Consider the following 27,752-nt stretch of genomic DNA (forward strand, 5'->3'; position numbering starts at 1 on the left):
GGGAAGAAGGTCAACCAGAGAAAACAATCTAGAGGTACATGACTGGAAATGATAACTGTACTGGTAGTATATTGATTTTAGAACAGGAATAATATGTAATTTTGTCTTGTGGGAAATATACGCCCATTCTCTGTCTGATTGGGAATTAGAGATGCAGGGCTGGCCTATATGACAAGGAACGTGACTTAACTGAAGAACTGAAGTCTCCCTAGAAACTACATACAATAGGTCAGAACAGAAAAGCCTGGATACATCAAACATAAGCATTGGTTCGGCCTGGAAGTCAAAAGAGTTTCCTCAGAGAATAAACCAGAAGGGGTTAGAGAAAACAGAAAAGGACATGAATGCAAAAACTCACAACAAGTGGTCTACAACCAGCAAAGGAATTTCCCTGCCCCACACATAAGACCCTTTGACTGCCAAGACGTGATACAGATGGTGCCTACAATGTGAGTGCAACAGTCCTGGTAAGCTGAGATTTAATTTAAAGATCCTAATGTAGGCTAAAGGGAAATTAACCCAACACCAGGCAAACAGAGCACAATGAGATGAGGTTGGGGCAGAAACACAGGATTGCACATCTTCTTGAGACCCAGGGGAGGTAGAAATGAAAGACCATTATCCTGGTGAAGACAATGGACCTATAGGCAGAAGCTCATAGAACCCTCTTCACCACTCCTCCCTCCCTCCCCTTCCAGAAAGGGCCATGCTGGAGATTAGCCTGGTTCAAAGACATTTTCCTTGGTCACAGGCCAGGTTTCAGAATACTGAACACAAGTGATCAAGGGCAGAGCCCAGAGAAGGACGGTATCTTCCAAACAAGGTATGGAGTGAAATGATCAGACACCTTGTCTCTCACACTTGCTGCTTTATCTCCAGTACTTAGAGGAGCATCTGGAAGCCCCTGGGTGGCTCAGTCTGTTGAGTGTCTGACTTTGGGTCAGATCACGATCTCATGTTTCATGGGTTCCAGCCCCACATCGGGCTTTGTGCTAACAGCTCAGAGCCTGGAGTCTGCTTCAGATTCTGTGTCACCCTCTCTCTCTGCCCCTCCCCACGCTCATGCTCTGTCTCTCACTCTATCTTTCTTAAAAATTAAACTTTAAAAAATTAAAACAAACAAAAATGGAAAAGTTCTTAGAAAAAGAAGAGCATCTAGCACACAATAGCTACTCATTATATCTGTGTTAGGTGGATGAACGCCTGAATAAGCAGTCAATGGAGACTGGACAGTGCTTTCTCCCTTGTTGTGGCCTGTGCCCTGTGAACGCCTGGAGCAAAGGGCCCTGAGATGGCCTGGAGAGGCTGATCAGGCCAGCTCTGTCCTAGGAACTCGGACCAATGTGTTTAGGCCCTCTTGGTGTGAAGCTGCCTCTCTTCCCTGACAAACGTGCCCTTCCTGAGCTCGCCTTCTCTCCCTGCTGGATGGGTGACATGCCAAAGGCCAGGCTTCAGTGTAGGCTTAGGGTGAAAGGGACAAAGAAAGCTGTTTGCTTTATGTGCTCCAGACTCCATGTTATGTGAAGATCAGTCCACCAAGAGGAATTCGCCTGGTCTAGCCTGACCCACAGATGATAGCATTACAGCAGGGGGCCAGGCCTCAGCCAAGGGGTCCCTTTGCCTGACCTCATGTTCTCAGGATAGCAGAGAAATAGCTGAGGGCAGATTGAAGACACAGATCCTGAGTCAGGATTCCATCTGTCTCTTTAAACATAAAATATAGGATTCAACAAAAAAGTGCCGGATTCTAAGATAAGAATGTAGTTTGCTCTCAGCATGTCCAGGGATAAACATTTGGGGGTACTTTATGTTTTAAAATTATTTCTCATTTCTCCTTATCTCTATAGTCAATGGAAAAAGAGAGGGTGACAGAAACAGAGCAAATGGGACAAAAGACACTCTACAGGTTTCTCCAGGGAAGTTTCTTGAGATACTAGTCAGAAAAGAAAAGATCAAGACAATCCTGGATCATGTCTTCCAGGGGAATATTTCTCTCGTAGGTCCAGAGAAAGACAGAAGCCAAGGCAAGGCAGGGCCTGAGAGAGACCCCTCACTGCTGGCAAGGATTTCTTTCCCAATGGATGACTGACAAATGCCTTCAATACCCTTTTTGTGAAAGGCTACTACAGCTCTACTGGCACACGGCAAGCAGATCTCGGGTGGCACTGGTCTGGGGCTCACCAGCTGTTCATTTTCATAAAGGGCAACACAATATTCAGTTTCAGGTTTTAATGCAGCTTGTGCCAGATGCTCTAAAGCCTGTATCCAAACTGCTCCTCTGAGAAAGAGAAAGAAGATGTGTGCAAAGCTTGGGGATGTTGTTCACAACTAATGTGCTGAATGGTCCCCGGTCCTCAAAATCATACCTAACTTCTTTATGTCTCCGTGAAAATGGTTCTGTGCCATAAAGGGAAGCAATCAACGATCTGACGCAAGCCCAGCATATGTCCAAATCAGAATCAGAACCACTTACATGTTATTTACTTAATGTATTCTCTCATTCTCTTTCTTTCACTCTTTATTGGCAGAGGTACTCTAGCAAGAAATAATACAAATTTACACTGGAGCAAAGGTCAAATTCAAGCAGTGGCCTGTGTTCATGTGAGCTAAGAATGGCTTGGACATTCTTATTTAGAAAAAATTTTAATGTCTATTTATTATGAAATAAATTATAGAAACTGAGCATGAGTGGGGGAGGGTCAGAGAGAAAGGGAGATACAGAATCCGAAGCAGGCTCCAGGCTTTGAGCTGTCAGCACAGAGCCCAACGTGGGGCTCGAACCCACGAACCATGAGACAATGACCTGAGCAGAAATCAGATGCTCAACTGACGGAGCCACCCAGGCGCCCCAACTTGAACATTTTAAAGGGTAGTAAAAAGTTAACAGAGAAGAATATGTGACAGAGATCATATGTGACCTTCAGGGCTAAAATATTTACTCTCTAGTCCTTTGCAGAAGAAGTTTGCTAAATCCTACATCCTAACATTGTTTATTTTCTTACATTTAAAAGTATGAGCAATGAAATAAGAAGAAAACAGTGTGTCAGTTTGGTTTGCCCTGAGATTCACAAAAGATTCTGTGAAACAACAGAATTTGTCCCCAGGAAGGAAATATTTTTTTAATGTTTATTCATTTTTGAGAGAGAGAGAGACAGACAGACAGACAGACAGACTCCAAAGCAGGTTTCAGGCTCTGAGCTGTTAGCACAGAGCCTGATGTGGGAGTTAAACTTATGAACCATGAGATCATGACCTGAGCCGAAGTAGTATGCTTAACTGACAGAGCCACCCAGACTCTCCACTCTCAGGAAGGAAATTTTAATGACACTTATAAATGATAAAATGACCTTTTGTTATATAATAAACACTCATTACATTTAAAGCAATGACTAAAATGCCATCGCATCTATTTTCTTATGTAAATATGCCTGAAAAATCATCTCAATAATTGGCCAAATATATGAAAAGCCCCAAATTACCAGTAATTCCAGCGACTATACTCACCACTTATCGTGCCCCTACTAGATGAAGTGCATTGCGCACAGTATCTCATTCAAAAACACTTCAAAATCACCCCATTAGGTAGACAGTGTTCTCCCCATTCTACAGCTGAAGTGACTGAGGTTCAGAGGGGTTAATAGCATGTCCAAGGCCTCAGGGACAGGACAAGGATTTGAACTTAGTTCTAGCTGACTGCACGGCATGAGCATATAACCTTGACACTACACTGTAGAATCACTACACTATGCTGTGCCCTTAGAGACAGTATATTTTATTTTTTATTAAAAAAATAAATATTGCACAACTTGGGCACCATCGCCCTCCAGATGAAATCTCATCACCTCAGTGTCCTCTGCACACAGACACAGCCATCCTGCTGGGGACACAAGAGTACCCTTTTTGAAGCTTTAAGAATCCATAAAAGGAAAGCATCTCTTGTCCTTTCATTGTGATTTAAAAAGCTGAGGTTGGGGTTTCACACTTTCATTTGGGGCTATTTAAAGGAAGAACCTTTGAATGGTGGTAATTTTAGTTGAGCGTGTATGTGGCATTCTTTATTTTTACCGAAGCAATGCAGCCTTCCAAGAAGTGTAACTAAAATAAGGTGCAATCCCACAGGACACCAGGTTGCCTTTTTCTCTCACGTGAGCCCTCTTCCTTTCCTTTCTTTCTCCCCTCTGCCTTAGCTTGATGTCTCTACGTTTTACCAGAGAAAGGAGTTAGAAAGTACCCTTTAGGCTGGATCAAAAGGGTAGGAGAGCAGGTTGCATCTTTTTGTTTGAAACTTCTAAGGGCTCCAGCCCCGACTCAGCCCTCAGCTTCAGGCCTGTGTCTTCAGCTGCTAAGGGAGCGTTTTTACATGGAAGTTGTGCTGTCACATCAAAAAATAACAACTGTAAACTGGACTTTTCTTCCTCAAGAATCCAGCTCTTTATCTAGACATATTGCTGTCCATACAACATTATATCCTAGACGGAGCTTCATAAAATCTTTTCCTTCCCCTTCGCTTTTGCTCCCCATCCAATCACCAGGTTACACAGAACCCTGTGGCCCATTGTTTTCCCACATCTTACCTTCTCTCTCTTTCTATACTTGTCAACTCATCACTTGACACCTGAATTCTGCTCTAGGTCTTTTAATTTGTCTCCCTACCTTGAGACTCTTCCTCTTCACACCCTATTGCAGCATAATAAATAAAGCTCACAAAACTCAGAGGTTTAAAGCAACAATCACTATTTATCTGCTCATAACTCTGTAATGTGGGTAGGGTTCAGGGGGAATAGTTTGTCTCTGCTTCATGAATAATGGCTAGAGCAACTTGATTTGACTTCAGGGTGGTGTTACTGACATGTCTGGTGACCCTGCTGGGGTAGCAGAACCGGATGGGGCTTCCTGAGCCTGTATTTATCATATTCTTTCAACCCCCCAGAGCCTCTCTCTACCTGACGTCTCTCTCCAGTAGGTCAGAGAAGTTGGGCTTTTGTATTTTATAGGTCAGGATTTGAAGGGAGTAAAAATGGAAATTGCAGTGTCTCTTAAGATCTAGGCATGAAAGTCTCATCCTGGTCAAAGCAATTCACAAGCCAAGCTCAGGTTCAAGGTGAAGGGATCCATTCCACTTCTTGATGGGAAGAGTCACAAAATAACATTGAGGGAGGGTATATAGAATGGGGGGCTGTTAAAAAAAGTTTACTTATTCTGTGTGTGTGTGTGTGTGTGTGAGAGAGAGCCCTCATGTAGGAAGGGGCAGAGAGAGAGTGGGGGAAAGAGAGAGAGAATCCCAAGTAGTGTGGAGCCCGATGTGAGGCTTAAACTCACAAACCACAAGATCATGACCTGAGCTGAAGTCTGAGGCTGAACTGATTGAGCCACCCAGGTGCCCTGGATTGGAGGGCTTTTTGTGTGACCATCACGATTAGGTAAAATCTATATTCCTTTAAGTTTCAATATTAATGGTATAGAGTCTACTATATAGAAAGATCATCTCTATAAAAAGTACACTTCCCATCTATAAGTATATTCAAGGATGGACTGGGTGGTACAGGGATAGGACCTAATCCAACTCCTAAAGTCTAACTTTCCAATACCATTGCTACAGGAAAAAGAAACATAATTCAAAAAAGCAAGACAAGTATGAATATAATCAATCACTAATTTGAGGTAAAAATATTTAAAAAAATTTTTTTGGTGAAGAATTACTCTAAAGTTAAAATTCACACTGTAGACCAAAAAGAAATTCAAATGGTTCACCTCAGATTGTCATGACCCTAGATTGTTCCATCTACAGAAGCAAACACGAATCTCTCATTTCATGAGCACAATTTGTCATATGGGAACTCTCACTCCCTTCCTCAGACCCTACCTTCTGGCCAGTGTCATCTCACTCCAGAAGTTACTGCCGTGCACCTCCTTCATTTATCTGCCCTATGTTATTCCTCAGTTCTGCCACCTCTCTTCTCCCACCAGATGAGCTTGTTCCTATTTCACAAAGACAACTCCTAGGCTTGAAGGTCTTCAACTTGCTGCTCCCCACTGACAAAGGTATGCAGCCTTAACTTTGCCCCTCCTCATTACCCCACCCAGCCTCTGCGGTAGAACCCAAGAAGTCTCTCCTCTCCAAGGTCCATCCATCCATCTCCCTCTTCTCTGAGTTCCATCCTTCCTCATCTTCTCAGTAATATTATTCCATCAATTAATCTCTCGCTTATCTCTTATTTTCAAACTGTCAGCCTCTAAGAGCTATTTCTTTTCCTCTAGCATAGAAAATATCCATCTTGAGGTACCTGGGTGGCTCAATCAGTTAAGTGACTGACTCTTGATTTTGGCTCAGGTCATGATCTCATGGTTTGTGGATTCAGCCCCTCACCAGGCTCCTTGCTGACAGTGCAAAGCCTGGCTCCTTGCTCACAGTGCAAAGCCTGGCTCGGGTTCTCTCTCTCCCCCTCTCTCTCTCAAAATAAAGAAATAAACTTAAAAAAAAGAAAATATCTATCTTTCACATATCTGGAATAAACTTCTTTTATTTTTTAAATGTTCTTAATTTATTTTTGAGAGACAGCGAGAGACAGCATGAGCTGTCAGAGGGAGGGTCAGAAAGAAAGAGAGGGAGATACAGAATCTGAAGCAGGCTCCTCCAGGCTTTGAGCTAGCTGTCAGCACAGAGCCTGACGCAGGGCTCGAACCCACACTCTGTGAGATCATGATTTGAGCTGAAGCTGGACATTCAATCAACTGAGCCACCCAGGCACCCCTGGAATAAACTTCTTAATCTCTGCCCAATATCTGACCATGACTTCATTTGCTCTCCAGTTTTCACAGTCATGCTTCAAAAGTAGTCTCAACTTGTCCTTGTATATGAATCAAAAACCACAGCTAATATTAACTGAGAACTTGGAAGGAAACAGGCACTGTTCTAAGCATTTTACCACTAGAACTCATTTACTCCTATAACAACCTTTAAATAGTTATATTTTTACTTTTAGTTTGTAGAAGAGGAAATTGAGGCGAGAGAGAGGGGAGACAAAAAACGGGGGGAGGGAGAGAGAGAGAGAGAGATTTAGTCAACTGCTCCCAGTCAACAGCTAGTGAATGGCAGAATTTGGGTTTGAACGTGGGTGATCTCCAGATGTGAATGACTCAACCATTTATGTTATTCGGTTCACTGCATTCTGGCTTCTGCCTTCACCATGCCCCTGCACCTGCTCTCACACAGGTCACCAAGGCCAGGCTAGTGGTTAATTTCAATTGACAGCTGGTAGCACTCATCTAAGGTGACTGACAAATTATTCATGAAGGAGAAAGAAGAGGGAAACTGAAAAGAAAAGAGGGCGGAGAACTCCTGTCTCTCATTCAGGTGAGCCGGCATGGGAAGCTCTGTCCTTGTCCAGCATGGCTGAAACCAAGAAAATCAATCCTGTTTCCCTTACATCTACACCTTATGTATTTTAGACCAAATTTCTACATGGAAACATCTGAAATCTTAGTTCAATTCACATACTCACAATTACAGGCAGGGGCTCAATTATACCTGCAAGTGATCCCGCAAATCTAGTGTTTACCTCATTAAACACCAATTTTGCCAGGACCATTGAATACTCTTACTCACTAACACCTGCAAAGAACATGAGTTTGCAAAGCTTGGTTGCTGTGGGAGTATTTTATAAAACTTGGTCTTTAAACAGTGAGTCAACAGCATTGGCATATGCAATTACTGAAAGAAGTCCCCATTGTTTAAAAAAAATGACCTTAATCTTATTCAAGTTAGAAAACCAGAACAAAAATCTGTTTTGAAAAATATAGTAACAACAAAATGTTTCAAAAATGATGCCAAGAGACTAGAGAATGTAAAACAAAGGGGAAATTGTTCATTCTTAGATATTTGAGTTTTTCATTTCTATCTCATTTAGGTGGTTAACATCTGTTTATTAAATGTCAAGCACATGCATGTTGTTGTATTATCATTATGTTCAGTGAGTGATCTGAGAGGAAACAGGGCGATAGTCTCTTTGGCTTTAAGTGCTATTGCTCAGTATATGTTTACACTGGATGAACATGTATTTGTTCTTGGGGCCCATGCTGAGAGCCCATGATGGGGAGGTAAGTTGCTGCCCTTCAAGTTTCCCACTCTCAAGGACCCTAAAGGTTACGAGGGAAGAACACCATGAACAATAATACAAATTGGAAAAAATTTTTTTCACACATTTAGAACAGCAATAAACATACAGTAAGCATTTGGTAACACTTGTTGAATAAACAGTAAGTGTAACAACACAGGTTCACATTAAGTGTTGCAGACATTAGAAAAATAAAATCAGTGTGTATTTCATGAAGATGGTATCTGAACTGGACCTGGAAGAGACTGAGACTATCATTGATAGGCATGAAGAAAAACATCTCAGGGCAAAGCCACGGAGGCAAGAAAACCCAAAAGATATGTGACCAATTGCTTTTGCCAGCACTGGGAGGTAAACGAGAAGTAAAATTAACCAAGGAGTCAGTGTTTTAATGAATAAGTCGGAAGGAAGCAGCAACACTATTCGGGAGGGGAGGACAGGATTAGAACAATGACTTAAGAAGGTGCATTGATGAAGTATTAACACAGATTCAGAGAAGGAAAGAGACTAAATCACGTTTGTCTTTGTATCAACAGCCTGCACAAGGCCTGACTATCAGTGAGTACAGTGGACATCTGTCCTCTGCTTTCAGCAGCTGGCCCGTGAGCAGAATCATCCCTGTCCCACACTCAGCCCAGTTTCTGTGGAGCTGAACTTAGTTCCAGAAGAGAACAGGCAACCCAGATGCAACTTTGGCCTCAGTGATGGGTTCCTGGGATAGAAATGTGACTCAGATTGTACTAAAGAGATCAGGCCTAGGATTTTTGTCTAAACTCTTGTTCCCTATTGGGTTTGGGGAAGCATGTGGGACACATCTGTTTAAAAATAGAGACACATGGGGCACGTGGGTGGCCCATGCAGTCAAGCATCCACCTCTTGACTTCGGCTCAGGTCATGATCTCTTTGTTCGTGAGTTAGAGCCCCATGTCAGGCTCTGGGCTCAAAGCATGGAGCCTTCTTGGGACGCTCTCTTTCTCTCCCTTGGCCCCTCTCCCAGTGTATTCTCTCTCTCTCCTTTTCTCTCCCTCTCTCAAAATAAATAAATTAAAAAATAGAGATAATGCAAGAGAAAGTGTATTTCATATTTCATAATAACTTCCTTAGTTGCTTAAAGTATTTTCAGCTGGAAGTTTCTTCTAACTTGCTGAAGGATCCTGACTGATGCAATAAGAGCTTTATTTAATGAATAAACATAGGAATGAGTGATTTTTTTAATATGAAGAAATAGAATAGATCTAGTGGGAGAGGACACCAGTCTTTGTGTGGCAAATCTGCCATATAATTTCCTGTCCCTAGATGCCAGTAGTCAGTTCACTTGGAATCCCTTTCACCCATGAACTATGATTTACTTCTACCCAACAATATTCTGATCTATGTTTCTATCAAGTCAATCACAGAGAATCACACTACTAGGCACACAGTAAATCCTTTGGGTTTATTGTAGAATCTAGGTTTTAGAGAGAAAACAAGTCATGAAAGACTGTGTTCCAAAAAAAGAAAAAGTATAGTTTCACCACAAGTATAAAGTGATTAATACTGGAAATATCACTCAGCTGGCCCAAATAACCTCCTTTGGGCTAATGCTTGAGAAGCAAGAGAGGCCATTTTCACACATGCTCCCCCAAAGCAATGGCCACATTAATAAAAAAAAAAAATCAAATACCAGTCAGAACATTTCAAACTTTTTTCATTCTAGCTCACTACCAACTAGTCACAGCCACTCGGTATTCCCATAGTGGCATTACATTGCCAAGGCTTTGGCTGTTCTGAAATAAAATAACTGCTCTCCTCTGCCTTACCTATTGTTAAATTGGTGGGCTTTATACATCATTCATAAGCCTCCTGGTGTTATTTATTGTGAATCTCTCTTGCTCAAGTCACATTTGATGAACATACTGAGAAACAAGTGTTCCAGCCACTAAACAAAACTTTTATAAGAAGAGAAATGATTTGAAACATGTTCTGGATTCAGCTTACCTTAATACAGTTAGCTGGGTTAGCTGCCAGGGAAATGTCTCTTGGTGAATTATTTGATAAATTTGTGTCTCTTTTCCCCAGGGTTCTAAGTTGAATTCATTCACTATTTACTGAATGCCTACACCATGCAAGATACTGTGCTAGGACCTGGGGCAATCTTATGTTTTGTACTCTTAGATATCATTCCTTGAATCCATAAGAAAGTAACAAAAATGTAAATGATGAGGACATGAAAAGGAAACAGGAGGGAATGTGCCGGGTTAGGGCAGCAATAAATAGGGAAAAAGAAATCTTTCAACAATAGTCTTTCTGATTCGGGGGAAAACATTTTTGGTTAACCCCCAGGCAAAATCATTGCAACACGTCACCAGAGGAATTTAAGAGAAACAGATGCAATAATTGTCTCCTGTATAATAACATGTTTTTACTACTAGCTAATAAAATTATAATAATGAATAGGTCACCCTTTTGTGAAGCTTTCTCATTTATATCACTAAGGTAGAAAAAGCATGTGATTTTCCATCAGCAGATACAATGGTCAAGAAAAGACTATTATTTTTTTCATCACGATGCCAGAGTATTTTCTTCTCTTCCTACTTTTCTCCCTCCCTCCTTCCTTCCCTCCCTCTCTCACTGCCTTCCTCTCTTCCTTCCTTTTCTCCTTCCTATCTTTCTTTTTTTCCCTTCCACTTGATAAATATTTACCCAATACCACTAAAAAGCTAAGGAGAAATTTCCATAGTTTTTTGCTATTATCAATTTATATTGATTAGTAATCCCTTCTAATAATTAAGTTCACTGGCATATGCACACTCTGGACCTGGAATCCCATAGTTCCTTGACCTCAAATGATAGGAGTCTAGATCCTTAAGTATTAAAAGCAAAGGTAAATTTTTTTTGGTAAAAAAGGGGTAAAGAACAGAAACAGAACTGTAACAAAATTCCCCCTTCATCAGTACCTTTAGAAGGGTGGGTGAGGGAAGTAGCCTTGACAGTTTACATCATTTAATCAACTGCGGGGCTGGCATGTTCGGTGATGAGGAAGCCGACAGATCTCTTTCAATACATTCACCAAAATAATACAGTATTTTCCTTTTGCAGGGTGTTCCAAAGATTCAAAGCTAAAGGAATTTCTGTTTCTTACTGTATGAATCCACAAGGCTAACCTCAGGCTCTTCAATGTACTCCCATATAGATATTTAAATCATAGACTCTAAAGTATTTGGGGATAAAAGCTTTATCTAGTTGCTAACCAGGACTTAAGTTAGTGTTTTAAGTGCTGTTACTTTCATTTTTTTCAAGATTGTATAAACCCAAGAATTTTGACAATAGGGCAACTTGAGCTAAAGTCATCCTTACTCTCGCTGCCTACAGTTGTAGAACTGAATGGAAGGAGAAAAATAAGGAGAGGAGCTAGGGAGGGAGAAAGGATGGAAGAAAGGATTGATGGATTCTGGTATATATAACACCATAATTTTAGCAAAAGAATTTTTCAGAAAAAAATATGAAGAAAATATGAGAGTGTCATCAAGAGGCTGCATAGACATAAATACCAATATTTGGCATTTCAACACAAGCTACTCACTGGTGGAGTTACATAAAAAGCAAATGACCTTCTCTGAACACTGCTGTAGACTTTAGGCCAAGTGCTGCAATCAAACTGCATTTTATTTATTTCATTTTAATTCATGTTCCATCTTTTAAAAATTATTTCAGGCATAGTACAATCATTACATATTTGAGTGCCTATTATTAAATTCAATTTAGAAAACAATTTCTAAAGACAACTTCTTCCTTAATTAGGGAAAGAAAAAATGGACATGAATAGAGAATTGATTACCTGCTATCCCATTGTTCCGATGACCATTATTGACAAGTTTATGGCATTTAAATTTCTTTTTTTCTTATAAGTAAGTGTAAAAGTTGGAGTAATGTTCTATGCATAGTTTTATATCTCACTATTTTTCATATAACTTTACTGAAGACATTTACTCAAGTTAATATGTATTTTTCTACATGACTTTCAATGCCCATTTAACAGTCCATCATATGACCACAGTACACTTTATTTAACCAATTCTGCATTGCTGGGTATTTAGGTTATTTCTAACAGGCCTCTTGTTATGGATGTTTTTAGGTCTGATTCAAGCCTCACAGGGATGTTTTCATATTTCCTTTTCTGTTCTGTTCTATGGTTCTTTGGGATACAGCCTCTTCCACAAAGCCTATTTACCTCCACTCATATAAAGATTGCTCAGTTCATGGCCATAGGCTACACTGTTGCAACATGTTAAAAGAAATGACTTCTGTCTGAATTATCTGATGAGATTCTCCCACTCCAGGAACCAACATTGAAACATTTGAAACACAATAAGGATAGGAGGTTTTATTATTACAGAAAGATGTCTAACTCCTTTGCTTATCTGTTTGGTTTCTCTTTTGCTTAAATTTGATTCTTTAAATGCCAGTTTTCCAAATTCTTGACACGTTTACTCCTCAAAGGTTTACATTTAGCAACTGCAATATTTTTTAGCACAGTTCCAGTTTAAAAAACCAAACCTTTCCATCGATATTAATCTTCATAATCAAGTAATTTTAGATTCTAATTATTGTGGTATGCAAGACAATATTGTAATGCTAAAATGAAATTTAGAACCTAAATCTGGACACATTTTACCAAACGCCATTCCTTCATAGGCATGTGATAATTTTATATCCTCATACTCAGAATTTTTTTCTCTGAGGTCCATATCATACAATTTTACATGTTACCAATCAGACTTCATGTATATAACCCATACAGATTTTCTAAAAACTGACTAATTGTTGAGTACATGGGTTGTTTCTAATTGCTCACTCGTATAAAACAATCTTCAGTGAGCATCCTAGCTTCTTTTCTCCTTCTTCTTCTTCTTCTTCCCCTAAATGATTTCCTTAGGCTAACTTCCCAGAAGTGTAAATATAGTATCAAAGGATATGGACACTTTTATGTGTGCTGAAATGCTTTTCAAAGCATTTACATCGCTACCAATAGGATATGAGTCTGGTGATTTCACCAGTATTTTAGCAGCAGTGACTGTTATGCTTTAAAAATGATTTCTAATTTGACAGATGTAAAATGGTAACTGCTTATGGTTTTTCATCTGTGTATTTCCATGGGTTTGTCTCTCCAAAACCCCAGGAAGCTCTGTGTAGGATGCTCCTTGGCACCATGTGTGAACATGTCGTGAGAATAAGCAGATACATAGATAAAATAGGTCACTCCAGAGCCATTCCAGTTCATTGAGACATCTCTCCTCTTCTAAATAAAAGATGATCCAGGGGGTTGATACAAGTTTGTATCTCCTTATGTCTAAGACTGTGTCATCACCACAGTGATTTAACCCAACTATCTGAAACCGAAGGTCGGTTTTTCAGGAGACTAACAATATTCAACCTAGATTTATTTGATATTAGGGCTATTACAAACCATGACAGGGAGAAATGTTTGTTATGACACAATTTATTTTTATATGAGCATCTTTTATACCAAGAGTCATAAAGCATTTTACAGTGATGCATAAGCTAATGGTCCTTGTAGAATGCTGATTTTTCAATGTTTATTTAACTTGTGATGAAAAATTGGTTGTTTTATTTTCTGGCAGGTAACAGCCGACTTCCCAACAACTGTGTTAAAGAAAATAATCCCAGAGGTTAGGGAAGACCACAGAGCTGGATCATCATGATTTACCCTTTCCCACCACCTCTCACAGAACTGAAGGGATGCAACTTTGCAGTGAAAACAAAGCGAGGAAAAAAATTAGGAAAAAGTGACAACAATCCTTACCAACAGAGAAAATCTGTCAACCAAGTCATATTTTTTTCCTAAAAGAAGTGAAAAATACTCTCCTGTCTTTCCCCAGTAAGTGCACAGCTCCTCAGCTGCGTTCGGCATAAGGCAGATATGACATTTAAATGATAAAGTAAGACAATTTGAAGTTCACCATATCAAACACAGCAACGGCTCCCCAAGGAACAAGAAAGGAGAATCAATGGCTGTACTGGTGGATGCTCTAGGCTTGTGGTATTATTTTCATAAATTAAATTTATAACTGGCTGGCTTGCTTTCTTTTGCCGTTTTATTGAAGTCAAAACATCATAACTCCCCATCGAGATAATACTGACAGTTTTCAGATAGACTTGTCGGCTTTCTCTTTTCTTTTAGCCCCTGTCCTGTCCGCATCCTAATGCAGAAGCTCTAGGAAGTGCTTGCTTCCAAGGGAATAAAGTGTAGGTAGGACTCTTCTAAAACCACAGAGAAGTGATTCAGCCAGTCAGTGGTAAAGTAAAGCCTTTATTCTCCAAGGACACAGGTTCAAATTCCAGAATTCTGGAATTTGCAGAATGCCTGCATTTTCTAAAATGCAGAAAATTCCATCTCCTTTGTTAATATACAGTTCTCTTATTCTTTTCTCTTTCTCCTCAAATTTCATGCTCTCTACTCTTTTACCACTGGAAGGGAAGGAGATGAATTCCAATCAGATGTTTGTTTGTTTGGCAATTTATAGAATGCCTAATTTTAAAAATGTTTGAAGATCTAACATGATGGTAAATGCAAGCTTTGGTAACGTTAATGGCACAAACAAAGAGGCTTTTGAGAGATGAAACAGTGGAAAGCACATTTCTGGGACGGAGTTCAAATCTTAGTTCTCAAACTAGCTGTGCAACGCTGGAGAAATAACTTACCCTCTTTAACTCTTAGCTTCTCCATCAATAAAATGGAATTAAGAGCTACCACACAGAGTAATTGCAATGATTAAATAAGATGATAATTTAAAGATTCTAGTATGATGCCTATACAGTACAATGCCTGGCATGTAGCAGGCAATGAATAAATGGCCACTGATTCTGCTATTGCTGTTGCAAGGGGTTTAAATTATCACCTCACCCCTTTTCCATCTTCCCTGAGAATAGACAGCAACACTCAACTAGGACTCACAAAGCAGGGGCTGTGGCAAATATGTTAGCAAGGTGGTGAGTTTGCTTACTCTACTGCAAGACTCTTCCTCCCAGGAAACTTACCACAAAGCCTAGTCAACTAGGTAATTAACAATGAAGGTTATGACCACTTCATGGGTCATGATCAGTATCACCCAAAATGACAAATGTTTATTGAGCTTTTCGGAGGTATCAATTTGATAGAGATAAAATATATTTGTAGGAACCAGAGGCTGTGGTTTGAAATACCTTTTCATATTGATTAATAAGATGGCTTCCTGGAAACATATATAAAAATAAATAAGTCTCTTGAGTTGTTTCAGCTGTGTATGTCAGAAAATTAGAAGGCCTTAAGTCAAGAGAACTAAAAGATCTTAAAGAAAGAAGTTTAGAATTAAAGTAGTGCTCAGTCGAGGTATACAGTGCCAAAAAGATAATAAAAAATGTGGTCAGGGTGTAGCTGTGTAACAGCTGGAGGGGGGGGTAGGGCAGAGTGTTGGAGAACTAAGAGGAGGGGGAGGAGTCACTGGAACACAGAGAAATGGCTGTAAGGAGAGGGCTTCCGAAAGGAGGTATAATTTTAGCTAGAGCAATAGACTCCATCTTGAGTGAACTTGAAAAGAGAGAGCCGCAAGACTAAATGCTCCAACCTTACTCTCCTCCCTCCTGCTGGTGTCCTGCTAATATTCCCACTGACTAAACTCAACCAAAGTCCAGAGAGCAAGAGAGCACTCGGTTGCAATCTATATGGGTCAACCTCTGGGACAGAGAGAAAGGTGAAGGATATAGAGTGGTCTGTGAGGGCAAATGGAGAATCTTTAAGTCTACCCATAGACTCAGGCAGGATGAAGCCAAGTTCTAAGATAGGAAGGCGCCTGGACCAGACAGTCCTTTAGAACAGAATTTGGGTCCTGCTCACTTTTATAACCCTGTTGTCCAATAATTGCCAAGCTCAGAATAAGCACTCAACAAATATTTGTTGTTGGAAGAGCAGTATTTCTTGGGCATTCACTTTAATACTAGATTTTTTAAGAAGAACATTTTCAATGTGCTACTAAAATGATCAAAAGCTTGTCTCTGCAGAGTCTTAGAGAAATATGAAAATAGACAAAGTGACAAAAGTTTGGCATATGAAGTCAAAACTGTCTTATCTCCAATGAGCTGTGCAAGGCAACTCTGCACATGAATGCATTCCACAGCAAAGTTCAGCTCCTTCACAGCAAGTTCAAGTTTAAATCCTATATTAATACTATTGACTGATATAAATGGAGCCCCGACGATTTACCTAAAGCAGCAGTGCTTTTAGGTAAACATTTGGAAGAGCAAATTTAAAGAAGAGTACAAAATGAAATAAGTCTGCAAATTTAAAGGTAAGCTTCTACTATAAAAAAATTAAAAATCTTCTATGCTTTTCTATTAAAATTACCTGTTTTTTTTACTTTTGATCACATGATGTTAAAATAATTGTATTGGGATTAAACTTCATAAACCTTGGCCATGTTTTTTTTTAAGTTTTTAATTTAAATTCTAGTTAGTTAACATACAGTGTAATAGCAGTTTCAGGAGTACAATACAGTGATTCAACACTTCCATACAACACCCAGTGCTCATTACAGAAAGTGAACGCCTTAATCCTCATCACCTGTTTAAGTCAGTCCCCCACTCACCTCCCCTCTGGTAACCATCAGTTTGTTCTCTATAGTTAAGAGTCTGTTTCTTGATTTGCCTCTCTCTCTTTTCTCACTTTTGTTCATTTTGTTTTTTTTTAAATACATATGAGTGACACACACACACACACACCTTCTTTATCCAATGGACACTTGGGCTCTTTCCATAATTTGGCTATTGTGGATAGATAATGCTGCCATAAACATAGGGAGGCATACATTCCTTTGAGTTAGTATTTCGGTGGTCTTTGGATAAATACTTAGTAGTGCAATTGCTGGATTATAAGGCAGTTCTATTTTTAAATTTTTGATGAAACTCCATACCATTTTTCTGTTGTGGCTGCACTAGTTTGCATTCTTACCAACAGTGTAGGAAGGTTCACCTTTTCCCACATCTTCGTCAACACGTGTTGTTTCTTAGGTTTTTGATGTTAGCCATTCTGACAGGTGTGAGGTGGTATCTCATGGTTTTGATTTGTATTTTCCTGATGATCAGTGATATTGAGCATCTTTTCATGTGTATGTTGGCCGTCTGTATGCCTTCTTTGGAATGTCTGTTCATGTTTTCTGCCCATTTTTAAATTGGATTACTCATTTTTAGGTGTTGAGTTTTGTAAGTTCTTTATATATTTTGGACACTAACCTTTTATCAGATATATCATTTGGAAATATATTCCCCCATTCTGTAGGTTGCCTTTCAGTTTTGTTGATTGTTTCCTTTGCTGTGCAAAAGCTTTTTATTTTTATACAGCCCCAATAGTTTATTTTTCACTTTGTTTCTCTTGCCTCAGGAGACATATCTAGAAATAAGTTGCTATGGTTGATGTCGAAGAAGTTAGACTGTGCTCTCTTCTAGTATTTGTGTGGTGTCAGGTCTCACACTTAGGTCTTTAATCCATTTTGAATTTATTCTTGTGTATGGTGTGAGAAAGTGGTCTAGTTTCATTCTTTTGCATGTTGCTGTCCAGTTCTCTCAATACCATTAGTTGAATAGACATTCTTTTTCCCACTGGATAGTCTGTTCTACTTTGTTGAAGATTAACTGATCATTTAATTGTGGGTTTCATATCATTTCTGGGTTTTCTATTCTGTTCCAATGATCTATGGGTCTATGTGTGTGTGTGTGTGTGTGTGTGTGTGTGTGTGTGTGTGTGTGTTTTACCCTTAGCCTTATTTATACCAAAGTTGACTAAATGGAAAACTTCAGGAACTGTTTTCTTTTTTTAAAGGACTTTATTTTTAGGTAATCTCTACAGCCAATGTGGGGCTAATTTTACAGCCCTGTGATAAAGAATCACATGTTCTACCAATTGAGCCAGGTAGGCACCCCTTCAGGAACTGTTTAAGCAGGACAAGGGATGTTTGACCACAAGTCAAATATTGGGATGTCCTTTAGGCAGTGTATTTCAGACAGTAGCAATACCCTTCACATAGCAATCTAGTACACACTCAGATATATAGAGGGTTGCAATGTAAAATGTTTTTCTTAGTGTAAATAGTGGTCAAACATTTTGAAATATGCTGCCTTAAATGCCAATATGGCATTTGTCTTGCTTAAATCAGTACTATTGATACATATGTATTCTCTATTCACCCATCGAAAACAAACACCATGTCTTCCTATGTGTCACACACACTGACAAACTGTGATTCTTTTCTAGTCTATTTTTTTCTTTTTTTAAAAAGTGCTGGTTACCACCCACTAAATTAATTTCAGGACTGACTAATGGGTAGAGACCTATAGTTTTAAGAGGTTTGATTTCATCTAGCTCATATCTAAGTGCAAATTATGGAAAATAAGAAAACACAAGGCTGCCTTGAAAAATGATAGGGATTGAAGAAACTCAAGAGAAAAACAATGCTGTAATTTATCCAGGGCCTCTGGAGATGGCTGGGCCCATTTTATACTAAGAGTTGGGAGAGAAAGCAGAAAACAACCTATTAATTAACTTACACACATTATTTTTTCCCCATAATTCAATCATTCATTCCACAAACTTTGAGTTCCTGCTCTGGGTTGTATCTTGAAGATAGAGATAAAAGACACAAGTGCCCATGCTCTCCAGATGTTCACAATCTGGGGAGACGGAGACAAGTATGGAGTTGATTACTATCTAGACAACAAAGCTGCTGAGGAAACAGGAGGCCATGGAGTCAGCCCAGCCGGGAAAGTCAGGTACATTGCCCAGAGGAGGCTATTCTAAAGACAGGCTAGGTACCTTCAAGGACCTGACCAGCTTGACTTTTCGGGACTGCAGTCAGGGTAACCCAGCTCTAAATCTTTATTCTGCCTTTTACTACAACCTTCTGAACCTCAATCCTTCCACCTGTGCGATGAGAGGGTAATAACACACACCTGGTGGGCTTATGGTAAGCATTAAGCAGAAAGATGCACAATACGGAGCCTCGCACAGCACTACGAGTCCAACACATGCAAACTGCTGTTATCTCTATCACTGTCAATGTCAAGGTCATCATTCCATTTCCCCCTCAAAGTTAACAGCAAGATCTCCCATACAAAATGGCATCCCAAATAATTTGACTTGGAGGCTGGGTTCCTTGAATTTGTAATAAGCATGGTAGATGCTCAGGTTGAGACAGAGGCCTTGACCAAGGCCTTGAGTCTTTAGAGAAGAAGGAAGTGGGATAAAGACTCTGGCATCATGTACCATTGCTCTGCAATGTCTTTTCCTAAAGTTTTAATACTGTTATCTGAAGTGTAATTTTAAATATTTTGATGCTTTTGAGGCTTAAGGGCACAGGATATAATTACTTAGAGATGAAATGTAAAATAAAGAGTGAAGAACTAACACACTCCAAAGTCTGCCATGGGCAACTATCAGGGGAGAAACTACTTAAGTATAAAACACAGCTTATTAAAGTTGTACTAAGATTCAGATGATAACTGCTCACTGATCACCATGTGTTTTGCATAGTTAGAGAATTCTATCGAGGGTATGAGCTACCGGCAGATATGGAGTATCATTAAGAATAATTTTATAGGTGAGAAGAAAAAAGCAGAATCAGATTAAATAAGACAATGACCAAGCCTGACTGTCAAGATTCAATTTCCAGTTAGAGCTTTCCAAAGTTAGATCTTTTCTGTGCTGTAATCTTACTTCAATAAATAAGCCATGTAATATTACTTACATTCACTTGACTCAAAACCCACAGAAGCCTAACCCAACCCCTGTAGAATCTGCTACCATTCCTTTTCTTTATCCACTTACTCAAAAAGCTTAAACAAACTCAGAAATTGTTAGTCTCCCACCTAGTGATTGGATCTGAAAAAAAAATTCATTGACATTATTAGGCTGTTTGCACTGAGAATGATTTCAGTGATGTGAGGAAGAAAAGTAAATGCTCTTTAAAAAGACTCCATTTCCTTATTAAATCAAATAAATAAAAGATAACAGGATGCTGGTCAGGGTTATAATCTTGTTGCTGCTTAGAGCAGCAGCTAATGCAAATGAAAAATAATAAAGTCAGGCCCATTTAGCAATTGTCTTTGACAGTAATGCCGACTCCTGGAAACCTACAGTGATGAAACTTCAGAAGCAATAGTTAGACTTGCTTCTGCTGAGTCTCATTTATTTGCTGATTTCAAAGATTGGCTTGTTTCTTGACAGAGCCAGAGGACCAATGATCAAATGATTAATGAGAAAGGGACTTCTTAGTGAATAGTGGACAAAAAAATTAGCAAAATTTATCAATGAGACTCTTTCAACTTGTGTGATTTCTAATAAAATGACTGACCAGTAGCTTCCATTTGTCTCAAGTTTAATGCTTAAAACATCATGGCACAAAGATAAACAACCCAATTAGAAAATAAGCAAAAGATTTGACATGTCTCCAAAGAAGGTATATAAATGACCAACAAGCACATAAAAAGATGTTCAAACTCATTAGTCATTATGGAAATGCATCCCAAACTATAATGAGATGCCACCTCATATAGATTAGGATGGCTATTTAAAAAAAAGAAAAGAAAAGAAAAGAAAAATAGCAAGTGTTGGCAAGGATATAGAGAAATTGGAACCCTCACACATTGCTAGTAGGAATGTACAATACTGCAGTCACCGTACAAAACAATTTGGCAGTTCTTCAATAAGGAAAACATAGACTATCCATTCTACTCATATGTATATATCCCAAAGAATTGAGAAATGATGTGCAAGCAAAGAAATCTCAAAAAATGTTCGTAGCAGTGCTTTTCACCCAAGCCAGAAGGTGAAAACAATTCAAATATCAATTCACTAATAAGTGGATAAACAAAATGTGGAATATCCATACAACAGAATACTATTCAGCCATTAAAAGGAATGCAGCACTGACACATGTTAAACCATGGATGAACTTTGAACATAGCATGCTAAATGAAGAAAGCCAGGTATGAAATACCACATATTTAATTATTCCATTTATGTGAAATATCCAGAATAAGCAAATTCATAGAGATAGGAAACAGAGTAAGTGATTGCCAGGGGCTGGGGAAGGAGAATGGGGAGTAAAAACTTAGTAGGTACAGCTTTTCCTTTGAGGCAATGAAATGGTCTGAACCTAGAGAGTAGTGATGTTTGCAAAACATTGTAAATATACCAAATAGCAGTGAATTGGCCACTTTAACATGGTTAAAATGGTAAATTGTATACTGTGTGTATTTTAACATGCATACACACACACACACACACACACACACACACACTACTCATGGCAGTTCCAGAAGTTCTGTATAGAACTGAGGGAAATGCTTAGGAGTAGAAATATATTTGAAATAGCTCTAGAAAATTTGCATCAAAATTGTGTTTGGTAAGCACAAATAATGGTTTTCATTTATTTAAAAAAATTTTAATGGTTATTCATTTTTGAGAGACAGAGTGTGAGTGGGGGAGGGCCATAGAGAGAGAGAGACACACAGACACACACACAGAATCTGAAGCAGAGCCCAATGCGAGGCTCGAATCCATGAACTGTGAGACCATGACCTGAGCCAAAGTTGGACGCTTAACCAACTGAGCCACCTAGAAGCCCCAGTGGTTTTCATTTAGACTGGACATTTATGTAATACAGCTAGAGGTAAGGGACTGATGGAGATAAGGAAGTGGGAAAATTATGCCAACCACCCCATAGCACCGCCGATGTTAAAACATCTTACAGAAGTAACCTGTTTTGGGGCATCTGAGTGGCTCAGTTGGTTAAGCATCTGACTTTGACTCAGGTCATTATCTCACAGTTTGTGAGTTCAAGTTCCACATTGGGATTTGTGTTGTCAATGCGGAACCAGCTTCAGATCTTCTGTCTCCCTCTCTCTCTCTGACCCACTCTGGCTCTAGCTCTCTTGCTCTCTCTCAAAAATAAAACAAACATTAAAAAAAAGAAGTGGCCAGTTTTTCCATTTAAAATAAGCAATATGGGATAGTATTCCTTGTAACAGAGACACAGAAAATAAAGCAGACTTCGTGTATTCAAAAAAGTTCACATTTTGTTATCTATATTTACTTAAATGAACATCACCTATAATTGCTGCTCCCAGTGTCCCTTCTTTTCTTCTCTGCAATACAGAAACACTGCTAATTTTCTTCTCCATTCCCCTGGTATTTTTTATTGTTTTGAGTAGCAACAGGGAGCAAGCATGTTTACATAAACATAATAAGTTACTCCCCTCAGCAGCCCACAATCAATCCCATTTTATCCCCATATTTCTCCATTAGGCAGTGATGCCTTATTGTCTAAGGACACTATTTTAATCTGTCAGCCCATCTTGAATCTAAGTTTCAAAACAAGCAAATGGAAGGAACCAAATTTCTCAGAGCTGATGGCTTACAGGTTGTTTCTGTACAATTTAAGCATAGTATGTGCACTCCCAGGGATATTTACCAACGTGCTAGGAGGTATATAAATCCCAGAAATAATACAGTACATCTTCCTGAGTTGTCAGTTTCACTCCATGATAAGGGACCTAAGAACATTACTTTTATATTAAAACAGATACATTATGGAGCATGATGCAAGATCCACATGTATTTTTAAGATTATACAAGACTTTAAAAAAATTGCTCACTAGCTTCCAGACTCTGAAGGGGCAAGTTCCCAGGCTTTAGGAATATTTAAAAGCACTTTGTAAACTGCAGCAGGCCCTACAAATCTGAGCAGTATAGCACTGGGCATGCCAGTGGGAAAACATGGATGACAGTCCATTAGGGTCCCCTCTAATACCACAGTGACAAGTCACAATCTTGTTGCAGAATTATATTGTGCTTATAGTTTTCACACATAAAATTGATTCAATCAATGTTCCTGTAAGGTTTGCATTTTATAGAGAAAGGTAAGGGGGCTCTAAAAACTTCAGCAATTTTCATTTATTTCTTTAAAAATTTATTATTTATTTTGAGAGAGAGAAGGAGAGAGAGCCTGTGTATGCATGAGCAGGGGAGGGGCAGAGAGAGGGGTGAGAGAATCCCATGCAAGATCTGGACCATCAGATTCATGTGCAGGGTTCAAACTCAGGAACCATGAGATCATGACCTGAGCCAAAATCAAGACTCAGACACTTAACTAAGTCACCCAGGCGCTGCCAATCTTCACTAATAGGGTTAGTAATAGTCAGACTAAGAATCAAAGGTACTCTAAAAGGCAAAGCAAAATTCGAAGCTAAAAGAAGATGCAATATTGGGGCACTTGGGTGGCTCAGTTGGCTGAATGTCTGACTCTTGATTTTGGCTCAGGTCATGGTCCCAGGGTTGTGATATTGAGCCCCACATCAGGCTTCACACTGAGCATGGAGCCTGTTTGGGACTCTCTCTCTCTCTCTCTCTCTCTCTCTCTCTCTCTCTCTCTCTCTCTCTCTCTGCCTCCTCCTCTTACCTCCCCTACTCACATGCACCCTCTCTCTCTCTCTCTAAAAAAAAACACAAAAAAACTCCCAGAGATGCAGTATTCATTCAAAGTCAGTACTTAGAGAATCATCAGCAACTGAGCCCCTCCCCCACAAAGGACGTCAAGAGTTCTCTAGAGTGATTGAAATAAAGAGAACAGCGGGCACAACGGAAAGTGGGGATGAAACCTTGTAGCCAAAACCCCTGAATCTGCACACTGAATGGGGAGATCCTCAGCATCCTACCAACCACATTGGGGGTGTTTCCTGGAAAAATTAAGCATCTCCCTAAAGTAGAACCTACATATGCAAAATTAGGAGTCCTCCAAAAAAGCAATGCGAAGCTACAGGGAACACAAAGCCATCCATGCAACACACAACCTCCAATCAGTTTTTACTCTTTGCTGTATTATTAAATATGAATCAGCAGCAGAAGGCTGCCATAAATCGAGGAAAGCTTACAAAATAAAAGCCCCAAATCAAAACAAACAGAAAAAAGGAAATTAAAAAAATAATACGCATACATCATTTGTGCAGGACCGAAAGAAAATGCAATGGCATTATGTAAATAAGAAAAAAAACCCATTGCATCCATAAAATAAGAACAGGCTGTTGTGCAACAGAAGCAGTTGAAAAAGCGAAGGAACTCTGGAAAATGAAAATTTTAATAGCTGAATATTAAAAACCTAATAATTTGAATGCATATGTATGTAAATCTGCCCGAAAGTAGATTAAAAGAGCAAAGAGATGAAAGCTGAAATCTAGAGAACAAATCCATATCTAGTATAAAATTAATGGAAGCTCTAGAAAGTGAGCTGAAAACAAAATGGATTGTATGAAATTATCAAAGACACAATTTAAGAAAATTTCTCAGTGCATCAGAACAAACTGGAGTTTCCATATTCAAACTGCTTACCGAAGTCTAATACAACTCACTTAAAAAGACCCAAACCTAAGCATATTACATTAGCCCATCTCCAGAGATGAATACAAATTCTTTCAGTTTCTAATGAGGAAAAGGAAAAAAAACAGGCCAGGAACAAAGAAGTAAAAAAATCAAAATAGTATCAGACCTCCCAACTAGAAAATGATGGAACAATAAATTCCTCTGAAATTCTTAGGGAAAGGGCTTCCCAGCTAAATTCCACATGCAGTCAAACTGTCCATCCAGTGTGCAGGTAGAATGAGGGCTCTTTCAGACAAAAATACAAAAACTTTAATTTTTTAATCCACCCTTTCTTAGGAAGCTTCTTGAAGATGTAATCCAACAAAATGAGGACATTAACTGAGAAAGAGGTAAAGAAAAGGATTCAGGAAAGAGAAGTCAGAAAACAAATGTAATGTGGAGATCTTGTAATGATAACCTCAAGGCCTCAAGGACAACCTGTCTGGACGTGGCACTATGTTTAAATATTAGGTAGGGGAGGAACTTGATGTGTACATGGAAACATGGATGGATTATTTAGAAAAACGTGCAAGCAAAAATACCAGGCCATTGGGGTGCTGGGGTGGCTCAGTTGGGTAAGTGTCTGACTTCGGCTCAAATAATGATCTCACTGTTCGGAAGTTCAAGCCCCACATCAGGCCCTCTGCTGTCAGCACAAAGCCCGCTTCCGATGATCCTGTTTCCCTCTTTTTCTGCACCTCCCCTGCTCTTGTGTGCGCAAGTATGTGTGTACACATGCACTCCCTCTCTCTCAAATATAAACATTAGAAAAAATACTAGACAACTAAAATCACTCCAAAAAAAAGTTTCTCAAGAAAAAAAAGTAGCCATGACTTGCAGTGAATAATAGTTACATAGTTTTAAATATTGAACTTTTGCATTAACTAAAAATTATGATAAAGCTGGATTGGAAGAATGGGTAAAGAGCATGTGTGGGGACATGATGGAGATAAATTCTCAACTGCCAGGCCAGGAATTTCATAGCAAATGTCTAAAATTGAGACATCAGAGAAGTATATGCATGTTATTTAGAAACACTGATATAAATAACATCATGTAAAGGTGTGAGAAGTGATTGCTTCCGCAGTTAGGAATTAGGAATTTGGGAGGGATGGAAGGGCTGCTATTTTAAAACAGATTTTTAAGTATATCCATGCATTATTTTCATAAAAGTTAATTAAAACCCCTTGCCTGTCCAATATTAGAGAATTAAAGAAATTTGGATACAACCAATGCAATAAGATGCATTGAATATCATATCACAAAATATCTGTAGCCAAAAGAAAGAATGTTCATGTTATGCTGTGGGGGGGGGGTGGCAGAATAAGAGCAGGTTACAACCATATATACTGTGTGATCCTATTTTTGAAACACACACAGACAGACACAGACACAGACACTGTATATATATCAGATACAAAAATACTTGGTCTTTACCCACAAATGACTTCCAGTCTAGTATGGAGGCACACACATAAGCTGATTGTTTTTAAATGATGTGTTTATCGGTAACATGCAGGGGTTCTCAAATGTGAGCATGCATCTGAATCCCACCTAGAGAGCTAGTTTGTTCCACCAAAGGTTGCAGGGTTCCATGACAGTCCTGACTAACAGGTCTGGGGTGGGATGGGGGGCAATAATTTACCTTTCTAACATGTTCCCAGACATGCTGATGCTGCTGGTCTGGTACTATACTTTGTTTTTTAAGTCTTTTAAAATTTGTATTGAGAGAGAGAGAGAGAGAGAGAGAGAGAGAGAGAGAGAGAGAGAGAGAGAGAGGGAGAGAAAGCAGGGGAGAGGCAGAGAGAATCCCAAGTAGGATCTATGCTGTCAGTGTGGAGCCCTATGTGGGGCTTGATCTCACAAACTGTGAGATAATGACTTGAGGTGAAAGTAAGAGTTGGTTGCTTATCCAACGGGGCCACCCAGGTGTCCCTGGGCCTATACTTTGGATACCATTGGGATTGTTATATGCAGAGTTCTCTGACACACTTGGCACAGCATGGGCATCAGGGAAGGCTTCCTGGAGGAGATGCTCTCATAGCATCCTAAATGGTTTTCAGTAGTCTCTGAAGTTCTCACCAAGGTGGAAAACCATTTTCAAATGCCAACAGAGATTAATGGGGATTCTGGACTTACCAATGATAAGACTGTTATACTAATAGAAACATCATATTTCCTTGCTTTGAATTAGAATTCTCTAGTCAGTGTTTGTAGTTTCAGACAACTTAGCACCTCTGCTTGGCATTTTTGTATGCCTTTGATTGACAACATGAAGAAATGAAAAAAAAAAGATTACTTAAGAATTATACTTTGATGACCAAAATTTTCAGAGCTAGGAATGACTGGGAGGGGCCTACGTAAGTATGGGGGCCTTGATAATGAAAGGAAGGGAGTCTTGATTTAGTCTAATAAGTAGAGGATGTAAGACTTGCCTTGGAGGGTTCAGGGTCAGCCAGGACCTCTTCCTGCTGGGGCTCTCCTCACTGTAGATGCTGTTCTTCTGTCCATCTCTCCAGAAAAGAAGGAAGAGTGGAAAATGGAGAGTACTAACATTGGTGATTTCCCTACCAGAGCTCAGACACTTTCCCACACACTTCATAGTCCCTGCAGAGGTAGGGGCGTCGCCATTTGTGTAGGATGGTAAGGACTCATCAGAGAAACTAATCTCTGCTCTCACGATGGCCAGTTAATTTGTTCTCACTGATTTTTCTTCACATTTGTTTCCCCCTCCAAAGGACAAAAATAAAGGAAATGTACAATGTGAAATCCAAGATAGAGAGATGACCCTGTCATCTTCCAGAGCATTAGCACTTGCCCATGAGCAAGCAGATCATTACTGGGAACAGCACCATCTGCACTCAGAGTGACTGAGTAAAGGCTGGATGATGAAATGTTTTTTGATTTGGGAATCCACAGCCTGGCTTCTCATGGCTGTTCTGTCCCTCACTAGCTATGTGACCTTGGCCAAGCCCTTTCATTATCTGTAATCAGGTGACAGAAAGACCCTTTCTCTTTAGTTCACAGGGTGGATATGGAAATCCAGTGACATCAAAGCCCCCAAAATGCTTTGGAAAATAAAGATTCTATGCAAATACACTGTAGATAACATTATTGCCAGTGTTATTTGCCAAGGGATTTTCAAGATTAGAACAGCATACGAGGCTGTTCATGAGCTGGTTCCTGAAAGATTCTCC

The 27,752-nt window shown here is 39.4% G+C and overlaps 1 protein-coding gene across 3 annotated transcripts in view; it reads right to left on the minus strand.

The window, feature by feature from the left end:
- ST6GALNAC3 (ST6 N-acetylgalactosaminide alpha-2,6-sialyltransferase 3) overlaps positions 1-27,752 on the minus strand; it is a 516,687-nt gene that overhangs the window by 138,994 nt on the left and 349,941 nt on the right. Inside the window, exon 4 of one of the 3 annotated variants that reach the window (XM_029948937.1) lies at positions 13,653-13,757. The exons of the other annotated variants lie outside the window; for them this stretch is intronic. Within the exon in view, the coding sequence (XP_029804797.1) occupies positions 13,691-13,757 (67 nt within the window). The 3' untranslated portion in view covers positions 13,653-13,690. Of the gene's footprint in view, positions 1-13,652; positions 13,758-27,752 lie in introns of those variants that run through there. 3 annotated transcript variants of the gene reach the window in all.

The sequence above is a fragment of the Suricata suricatta genome, chromosome 8, assembly GCF_006229205.1.
Source record: "Suricata suricatta isolate VVHF042 chromosome 8, meerkat_22Aug2017_6uvM2_HiC, whole genome shotgun sequence".
NCBI classification, from domain to species: Eukaryota; Metazoa; Chordata; class Mammalia; order Carnivora; family Herpestidae; genus Suricata; species Suricata suricatta.